General features: G+C 34.5%; 1 protein-coding gene across 1 annotated transcript; it reads left to right on the top strand.

Moving 5' to 3' along the window:
- On the top strand, positions 1 to 6,406 carry LOC133260960 (putative olfactory receptor 56B2). The gene is made up of 2 exons (XM_061439583.1): positions 1 to 28; positions 5,442 to 6,406. The coding sequence occupies exons 1-2, from the start codon at positions 1 to 3 to the stop codon at positions 6,404 to 6,406; spliced, it is 993 nt and encodes a 330-aa protein (XP_061295567.1).
- The last annotated feature ends 4,416 nt before the right edge of the window (positions 6,407 to 10,822 follow it).

Raw genomic sequence — 10,822 nt, 5'->3', positions numbered from 1 at the left:
ATGCCAGTAAGAAAAAGACAAATGCTCTGTGAGTCCACTCTGATATTTTGAAGGGTCAATATTAAAGATAAAAAATGTAATGGTAGTTTCTAGGGGATTTGAGGAGGATAGAATGTAGAGTCATTTTTTGATAGGTACAGAATTTCAGTTTTACAAGATGAGAAGAGTCAGGAGATGAATGATGGTAACGGTTATAGAAAGGAAATATATCTAATGACACTGAACTGTACCCTTAAAAATAGTTAAGATAGTAAATCTTTTTTTTTTTTTTTGCCTATTTGGGGGCTTCTCTGGTGGCTCAGATGGTAAAGATTCTGCCTGCGATGCAACCCTGGGTCTAGAAGATGCCCTGGAGAAGGGAATGTCTGTTCACTCCAGTTTTCTTGCCTGGGAAACCCATGGACAAAGGAGCTGCAGTCCCAGGGGTTGCAAAGGGTCGGACTCAAGAGTAGGACATGACTGATCAACTAACACTCTCACGTCTGTGTCTATTTTACCCCCTCCCCCAAAAAAATGAGTGGAAGACATAAAAATATCCAATATACCTTTTACACCCTACATATATTTTCCCTTAATTTTTTAATGTAATAAATTACAACTAATAAAATATTTTTGTTATAAAATAATTTTTTAAAATATTACAACTTTAAAATATTTTACAAACCCTAAATGTTCAATCTTGCGTCATAAAATGATTCATTTCATTGTATAGCATTATAAAATAATTTTTACATGCCATGTCCCAATTTTTTATCTTTGTTTTCAATTGAATACTTTCTTAGTATTTTATAATTCTCTTTAAATAAAATCTTTCATTCTTAGAGATTTGTTGTTAAATTTTTTAAAAAATTCCAGTAGTTTATTTTTATTCTGTTTTCTCTCTTTATATTGAAGTTTGTTGCTATTGTTTAGTCACCAAGTTGTATCTGATTCTTTTGTGACCCCATGGACTGTAGCCCGCCAGGCTCCTATGTCTATGGGATTTCCCAGGCAAGAATTTTGGAGTGAGTTGCCATATCGTTTTCAGGGAATCTTCCCGATCCAGGGATGAAACCCGCTTCTCCTGTATTGGTAGGCAATTCTTTACCACAGAGCCACCAACGAAGCCCATACTGAAGTTAATTATTTGAATTCCTGTATGAAGTAATTATTCTAAAGCATAAACATTTTTGTTTGTAATATACTCATTTAGGTTATAGATGTATTAGATATCAGTTTAACTATATCTCTCAAGTTTTGTTTCTCATCGTTTTACTATTCATTACATTTTGTGATTTTCATTATTATTTACACTTGATCCATTTATTATTTCATATTGTTACCTAATATTTTCATGTATATGCATTTATAATATTTTGTCTCTTTTATGGTATCAATGTTTTTTTTAAAGTTTTGATTTGTGATCTTTATTATGTTAATTCTTTTTTTTTCAAATCAGATGGTTTTTTCATATTTTTATTGAAGTATAGTTGATTTACAATGTCTGTTAGCTTCAGGTGTACAGCAAACTGAATCAGTTACACATATATATAAAAGTGTTGGCGCACAGTGGCGTCTGACTCTTTGCGACCCCATGGATTGGGGCCTACCAGGCTCCTCTGTGCATGGAATTTTACAGGCAAGAATACTGGAGTAGTTTGCCATTTCCTCCTCCAGGCGATCTTCCCAACCCAGGTATCAAAACTACATCTTTCCTGAGTCTCCTGCATTGGCAGGTGGGTTCTTTACCATTAGCCCCACATGGGACAATACTAGATATATATATACATTCCTTTTCAGATTTTTTTCCCATATAGGTTATTAGAGATTATTGAGTAGAGTTCTCTGTGCTATAAGTAGGTACTTGTTAGTTATCTGTTTTATATATAGTGCAGTACTGTGCTTAGTTGTTCAGTCATGTCCGACTCTGCGACGCTATGGACTGTAGCCCACCAGGCTCCCAAGTCTGTGCGGAATCTCCAGGCAAGAATACTGGAGTGGGTTACCGTGTCCCCTTCCAGGGGATCTTCGCAACCCAGGGATCAAACCCAGGTCTCCCACATTGCAGGAGGATTCTTTACCATCTAGCCACCAGGGAAGCCCCAAAATACTGGAGTGGGTATATCCTTTCTCCGGGATATCTTCCTGACCCAAGAATTGAACCAGGGTCTCCTGCATTGCAGGCAGATTCTTTACCAGCTGAGCCACCAGGGAAGCCCTTTTATATATGATAATGTGTGTATTTTAATTCCAATCTCTCCATTTATCCCTTCCCCCCAACATTCCCCTATAAAGCTTGATTTCAAGATCTTTGAGTCTGTCTCTGTCTCGTGAATATATAATTCATTCTTTTTTACTTCTCACTTATAATTAGAACATGGCTTACTTTTATGTTTAAAATGCTCTGTAATCTCATATTTTTTTATATAGGTTTATACATAAATTTTTTGGTACAAAATTGCTGTTAGTGCCGTCAAATCTATGTCATTACCAATTTAGGATTACCCATTCATTTTAAGAAATAGTAATATTTTTAAATTTCTTACCATAATTTTGACTTTTTAATTCTCTACTTGTATTTCTTTCAGGTTAAAGCTATGTGTTTAGATTCAGGCAAGGCACAAATATTATATTGTTTTGTTGAACCATGCCTCTCATCATTGTGTAATTATCATTTTAACTGAATTATTTTCTCTAAAATATCCAATGTTGATATCACTAGTTTTATTTAAGTAAGAATATTTTTTCATTCTATATATTTGTTTTCAAACTTTGTATTTTAAGTGATTTTTAAAATAAATACTATATAACTTTTTAAAATTTAATCTCAGAAAGCCTATTTTAATCAACAAGCATGCTGCTGTGCTGCTGCTAAGTCGCTTCAGTCGTGTCCGACTCTGTGCGACCCCATAGATGGCAGCCCACCAGGCTCCACCGTCCCTGGGATTCTCCAGGCAAGAACGCTGGAGTGGGTTGCCATTTCCTTCTCCAAATCAATAAGCATACTCCATAGCAATTATTGTGTTTAGAGATATGTGTGAGTTGTCTTTTTCATGTTTTTTTCTAATATTCATGGTTTTATTTTTTACTTCATTTGGCTTTGGTAAAATATTCATTATTTATTCTAACCCTTTATTGTTTGACATGATTATTTCTGCTCCACCCACCCTACTATTGTTCCTTTACATATTTAACATATTCATCTGTCAATGGCTCTAACCTCCTCATCAATAATACAAAAAACCATGGACATGTAAACTGTATAACCCTCCTTCAATATTTATTAACATAACTAATATATACTGAGTGCCTGTTCAGTGCCAGTCTCTCAGAATAAACCAGTAATATAAATGGCAAATACATCATGCCTTGGTTTCTTCAGGAGATATATATATATATACTAACTTAATGATCTAGGCTTTAATACACATCTTTTTTTCCTTCTTTAGACAATAAAAACAGGCTTTCTAATTGCTCATTTTAATAAAGTGAAAGCTAGTCCATTGCTCTAAATTGATAAGGCAATCTCACTATTAAGAACCCATATATCATGCTTAAGATCATTTTCCTTTTCAGATTTGGGTGTTAAAATGCCAGATCAAAGTCACTGTAACATTTGCCTATAGAGTATCTCTCTAGATTACTATGGGATCTTGACAGTTTTAGAAAGATGTATTAAATGTATCCCTTCATTTCAAACTCAAATACTTTTAATTTGCTGTTTAGAATATTTAGTAAAATACTGTTTGTTGTATTTCATTAAGAATTAAAAATTTATAGTTCCATCTTCTTCATTAATTTCCAGAGTCTGTTATGTTTTGAATAGAACAGAATGCCATTATCTGGGTTAAGCTAAATATACCCACAAAGTTTACATCAACACTGTTCCTCTGTTTAAACTGTTACTTTCAATAAAATTTTTAAAATATCCTATATTTATATCTTTAATATATGAAATTCCTAAAAGAAAGTGAATAATAATTAACATATCTGGTATAAATACATAGTAACAATATTGTTTCCATTTTAAAATAAAACACTAATTAAATATCATATGTAGGAAGGGTATTAGATATAGAGTTACTTGATTTTAGCAGAACTTCTGGAAAAATATTTACCTCAAACTCACCAGTTTGGTTAGTTTCTTTTATTTGTTTTTATGTCTGCTTTAATAGTTATAATGTGAATGTCTACAGTACTCTAAGAAGCAAATAGATGTTGGAATAGGGAAAAATTACTCAAAAGAAGAGACAACTGGGTTTAAACATACTGAGATTTCCAAGCCATTTTTCTTCATAGTTGCTTGGTTTTACACAGATTGTTAACATTTTAGACATCATTTTCCTTGCTATAAAACAGATACGCTATGTGAACCCATATATTTTAATTCAAAGTAATGACATTTCTGAGTACTTTATTTTTTTTTTCAGAGTAAAAACTCATTTTATTTATTTATTTTATTTTTATTTTTTATATAAATTTATTTATTTTCATTGGAGGTTAATTACTTTACAATATTGTATTGGTTTTGCCATACATCAACATGAATCTGCCAAAGGTATACATGTGTTCCCCATCCTGAACCCCCCTCCCACTTCCCTCACCGTATCATCCCTCAGGGTCATCCCAGTGCACCAGCCCCAAGCATCCAGTATCATGCATCGAACCTGGACTGGCGATTTGTTTCATATATGATATTATAGATGTTTCAATGCCATTCTCCCAAATCATCCCACCCTCTCCCTATCCCACAGATTCCAAAAGACTGTTCTATACATCTGTTTCTCCTTTGCTGTCTCGCATACAGGGTTATCGTTACCATCTTTCTAAATTCCATATATATGTGTTAGTATACTGTATTGGTGTTTATCTTTCTGACTTACCTCAGTCTGTATAATAGGCTCCAGTTTCATCCACCTCATTAGAACTGATTCAAATGTATTCATCCTCAAATCCTTGAAAAGTAGGGTTTTTTTTTTAATTTATTAAATATAGCCTAATATTTTATCTAAAATGACTACATGCATAAAATCCACTACTCTGAAGCTATGTATTTGGTCTCTAAAGAAGACAACCCATTAGCAAAGTCAGTCAAGAAACAGGCTAATTTCAGAGGACTTTCATCTTGTCCAACTTCCATGACTTACAAGACTGAAGATCATGACAAGGTCCTGATTTCCTTTAATGTTCTGTTCCTCTGCTATGAGAGGTGGAAAAACATGACTTGCCTTTGTATCGGTTTTCTGATCATTAGCCAAATTGACAATAAAGAATGTGTTACCACAGTTCCTATTTGTCCAAGAAATGTTAGTGCAACAATGAGAATAATAAAGATAATGAATTCTCCTTTGATGTTCTTTGATATTATGATATCTTTGATATTATGAATCTGGATAATGCCTTTTCAAATATTGTCAGTCAGAGAAATTATTAAGAAAATAACTCTCTACTTTTTCACTTAGTGAAGTCCCAGGATCTCAGCAACTCCAACAGCTCAGAGTTCCAGGTCTCTGAGTTCATTCTTTTGGGATTCCCAGGCATTCACAGCTGGCAACACTGGCTATCCCTGCCCCTGGCTCTGCTCTACCTCTTAGCTCTCAGTGCCAACATCCTTATCTTGATCATTATCAATAAGGAGGCAACATTGCACCAGCCTATGTATTATTTCCTGGGCATCCTGGCTGTAGTAGACATGGGTCTGCCTACTACCATCATGCCCAAGATTTTGGCAATCTTGTGGTTTAATTCAAAAGCCATCAGTTTCCCTCAGTGCTTTATACAGATGTATGCTATACACTGTTTTGTGGCCATGGAATCAGGCATCTTTGTTTGCATGGCTATAGATAGATATGTAGCCATTTGTCGACCTCTACGCTATCCATCGATAATTACTGGCTCCTTTGTGGTCAAAGCAACTGTGTTCATGGCGCTCAGAAATAGCCTGACTACTATCCCAATTCCTGTGTTTGCAGCTCAGAGACAGTACTGTTCAAAGAACCAGATTGAGCACTGTCTTTGCTCAAATCTTGGAGTCACTAGCCTATCTTGTGATGATGACAAGACAGTCAAGAGTATCTACCAGCTACTTCTGGCATGGACACTCATGGGAAGTGATTTGGGTTTGATTATTTTATCATATGCCTTGATACTTCAATCTGTATTGAAGTTGAACTCAGCAGAAGCTGCATCCAAGGCCTTAAGTACCTGCACTTCCCACCTCATCCTAATTCTTTTCTTCTACACAGTCATTATTGTCATTTCTATCACCCACAGTGCAGCAATGACAGTTCCCCTCATCCCAGTTCTACTCAATGTACTCCACAATGTTATTCCTCCTGCCCTCAATCCCATGGTCTATGCACTCAAGAACAAGGAGCTCAGACAGGGCTTATATAACCTTCTTAAACTGGACTTCAAAGGCAAGTAACTTGGAGAGGATGCGCATCTTTCAAATTTTCCTACATCTGTGTTCATTACATTCTCAAGGACTGCAGATGACAGAAGTTCTAAGGAATACAAACCATTTTTAATTAATATAAGGAATCACACACAATTAATGAAATTTCAAAAAGGGGGTGAAACTAATACTTTATCATGTTTATCAAGAAAGACCTTCATCCAAAAGAAAAAAAAATGAACAATAGCACAATTATGGAGACTGAATCAAGGAAGCCAGGGTGAGACAAATGGAATATACATTTCATTTTTGTATCTCGCTGCCCTGGCTAGAAATTCTGGACAATGTTGTACAGCGATGGTTAGAGTAGATATCTGACAATGTTTTTTTTTTTTTAATTAGAGTGTCTAACCCATGGACAGGGAGGCCTGGCGTGCTGCAATTCATGGGGTCACAAAGAGTCAGACACGACTGAGTGACTGAACTGAACTGAACTGAACCCATGTACATTTCATGCAATTACTAATAGAGTACAACTTACTTCTAGATATTTGCATCTTTGCTTTCTAATGTGTCTTCTATTCTTTAAATGGAAAACGGACTCCAGTAGACGTTTCTATAAACATGTGCAATGTCCAACAAACATATGAAAAGATGCATCACTGAATTCAAATCAAATCCACAAGATACCACTATATACAATAAAATGGCTGTATTTTTTTAATTTAACAGAGATTGGAAACATTATACTTTTTATATATACTAGAGGGTATGTAAAAATCACATTGAGCTGTGAGAAACTGTTAGACAATTAGACAAAATTTGAAACACAATTACCATATGACAGAAGTTCAACACCTAAGTATATAAGCAGAATAACTTAATACAAGAGTAGCAACAAAACTTATACACAAATGTTCATAGCATCATTATTAGTGAAAAATTGGAAAGAATTCAAATATCCACCATTTGTTTAGTGGATAAACCAAGTGGAGCATACCCATAGCAAGGATTATTATTCATTTATGAAAGGATGAAGTACAAACGTATGCCCTTTCACAGATGAACTTTGCAAACACTATGCTAATTTTAAAAAAGCAAACACTAAAGGCTACTGCAATATGATTTCAATTACATCAAATCAATTACTAGAATAGATAATCAAAAAACATACTAGATGTTGGAAGGGATCAGAGGAATAGATCCATAGGTGGTGACTGATTAATGGTTATGGAGTTTTCTTTTTATGCAATTGAAATGTCCTGAAATCAGATATTGGTGATGGTTGCACAACATTTTAAAAGTACTAAAAGGCACTTAATATTGCATTTCAGAGGTTTAAATGATAACCATTTATGGCTTGTGTATTCCACTTCAATAAAAAAAGATAAAGTGTAACAAACTCTGTGTTAAAATTTTTCTCCTGTTTCTCTCTCTATATATAAACACACAATTAAATTAACTAAATTGTGTAAATACGTATGATGCACTTTTATTTAATCATAAAATTCCTGAATAATCATTATTTAAATTAATTATCATATTCTGTAAATTAAAATAGAAGACTTTATTTTTCAATATTGTTTTATCCAAATATTGTCTCAACATATATAGTAAATGCATATTAAGAAATGAAGGGAGAATGAATACAGGTCTACATGTATAACTGAGTTCCTTCACTGTCCACCTAAAACTACCACAACATTGTTAATCAGCTATACCTCAATACAAAATGTTTTTGATGTTTTAAAAAAATTTAAAAAGAAATATATCAGAAGTTGCCTGTATGTTATATAATTTGAACGTGAATGAGTGTCAATAAAACCTTCTGAAACATCATTAGTGCTTTTAACTTCTGTCCCACACGTCCTTACAAGGAAAGAAAAAAACACTTCAATAAATATTAAAGTATCTAATATTCATTGAAGCTAAATTGTGTTCATTCTCACTCCCCCATATATAAGGCTCTTATGCCAGCACGTAGATATAAATACATACAGATAAATTTATTCTCTAATTTGTGTGTCACTTTATAAACAGTAAGAATGGAAAGCTTTCACTTCTTTTCCTTCTCCAATAGGTGTTAGCTTAAATCCAATGCCAGCACCTGTATCACAAGTGCTATGTATTCCATTGGGATACATAATACGTTTTAAGATATATTTAGTTCAAAGGTACAAATATCAAGAGATTTAGTAGCTGAGGACTGTGAAAGTACATATAGTGTAGAATCATGACATTTTTTTTTAAGTAGTATCCTGAACACCTGGACCAGATTGCATTCAGCTCACTGTTTTGCTTCAGAAACTAAGGTATCAAAGCACATTCAAAAGCAGGAATAGAAACAGGGTTTTTGTTTAATATGCAGGCAGAAAACACATGGAGATAATTTTTGGATGTACATTAATTGATTATTAACTTCACATGACTGAAGGTTTTATTCCATCTACCTATTAGAAGGCAGAAGTAAAGATTGGATTTAAATAGAAAAATGTTTATTTCTCCAATTCACAGATTGCAATATAGTGTAATTTTCCATGATTATTTTTCAAAGTAAATAGGAATCCACATCTGTAGTGGTAAATATCAAGCCGGAATCACCCTCATGACCAGAGCAATGGGACTACGGCAGGAGAATAGCTCTTGAGCATGATCACAACACTTGCCATTCACCTACCTCCCATTGCTCCCCAGAAAAGAATCTCACTCACTTACTTTATTTCTAGAGATACATATTTGTGACTGTATTTAATCCGTTTTAGACAGGGAAACCAGCTTGGAGGAATAAACTTCGTGTTCGAAAAAGAACATGGGATGTAAAATTGAGGACTGACTAGTGAGGAAGCAAACATTTTCTATGGAATTTAGAAATGAGAATAGTCAACAGGTGACAATAACTGTACTTATAAATAAGTAGCCATGTTCTTGTGTTGATGTAAACACTTCAATACACTTGTCTCCTACAGAATAGTATGAGCCCATTTTCCTTGTAGAAAAATTAAGCTATAATGTATTGAAATCATTTTAAATTTGTTTTGGAAAAAACCTAATTATGGTCAGTACTACAATATTTGGTGTAAGTTGGGATCTTTAACTGAGTGTTTTTGCAAATGGGACCTATACTTCTCTTGTAACAATAAATCCAGTTTCAATAATCAACACTAGAGCTATCAAAAGGAAATATGAATGACCAAATAGATATGTAGCTCATATTAGGAGCTATATCCCTAGGAGTAGAGCAGAATGAACTCAGTTATGTTTACTATTCTCGCTTTGTGGGTATCTATGATTTCCCTACTTCTTTTGCTTGGACATACATAGTTAAGAGTTGACTATTCACAATATTGTAAAGCAATTCTCCTCCAATTAAAGGAAAAGAGTTGACTATTCAAATATATTGAGAAGAAGAAATGAGTAACAATACTATTTTTTCAACAACTATTAAAATCTGTTTACACTGGTCAAATAGGTATCAATAATACATTTCACAGTCTATTCTATTCCATAATAATCAGTTATAATGTGTGAAAATATATGTGTAACTGCATGTGTATATATATATATATATATATATATATATATATATATATATATGAATTGTTACAGTTTTGTTCGTTACTGACAATTTTCAACGAAATGTGGAAAATATAACTGCATACAAACGTTAGGAGCAAATTTACAAACCTGACAAGAAATAAATCTGATAACAATTTTGTTATGTAAGGAAACCCATTCTTATACACTCATATGATTCTTTGTCAAAAATGCTAATTGCAAGGCCTTTGTTAAGCTTCGAGATTATTAGTTTCAGTCAAAATCAGTGTTGCTAGATAGGAATGCTGCTGCTGCTGCTAAGTCGCTTCAGTCCTGTCTGACTCTGTGCGACCCTACGGACAGCAGCCCACCAGGCTCCTTTGTCCACTGGATTCTCTAGGCAAGAATACTGGAGTGGGTTGCCATTTCCTTCTCCAAGGCATGCATGCATGCTAAGTCGCTTCAGTCATGTCCGACTCTGTGCAACCCTACGGACAGCACCCCACCAGGCTCCTCGGTCCACAGGATTCTCCAGGCAAGAACCCTGGAGTGGGCTGCCATTTCCTTCTCCAAATAGGAATGAGGTTCAATTAATGTTATGATTGCATTAAGTGAGTTTCCTACCTTTAATATTTGCATTGTATGGGGACTTCCCTGGTGGCTCAGACAGTAAAAAATCTGCTTGCAGTGCAGGAGACCCAGGTTTGATTTCTGGGTCAGGAAGATCCCCTGGAGAAGGGCATGGCAACCTAGTCCAGTATTCTTACCTGGAGAATCCCATGGACAGAGGAGTCTGTCCAGCTACAGTCCGTGGGGTCACAGAGTCAGACACGACTAAGAGACTAATGCACTAACTCATTTGCCACCTTTAAATTTTCTACCATGTACTAATAAAGTGAACAAGATAATTTC

Source organism: Bos javanicus, chromosome 15 (genome assembly GCF_032452875.1).
Source record: "Bos javanicus breed banteng chromosome 15, ARS-OSU_banteng_1.0, whole genome shotgun sequence".
In the NCBI taxonomy this organism is placed as follows: domain Eukaryota; kingdom Metazoa; phylum Chordata; class Mammalia; order Artiodactyla; family Bovidae; genus Bos; species Bos javanicus.
The sequence above is the reverse complement of the archived record's forward strand: the minus strand, read 5'-3'. Positions and strand labels throughout refer to the sequence as shown.

Bases quoted from the DNA above. Each gene is read 5' to 3' on its own strand.
- LOC133260960 (XM_061439583.1), top strand. From the start codon at position 1: ATGCCAGTAAGAAAAAGACAAATGCTCT. The intron at 29-5,441 runs GTGAGTCCACTC...TTTTTCACTTAG, and splicing joins AAGAAAAAGACAAATGCTCT to TGAAGTCCCAGGATCTCAGC.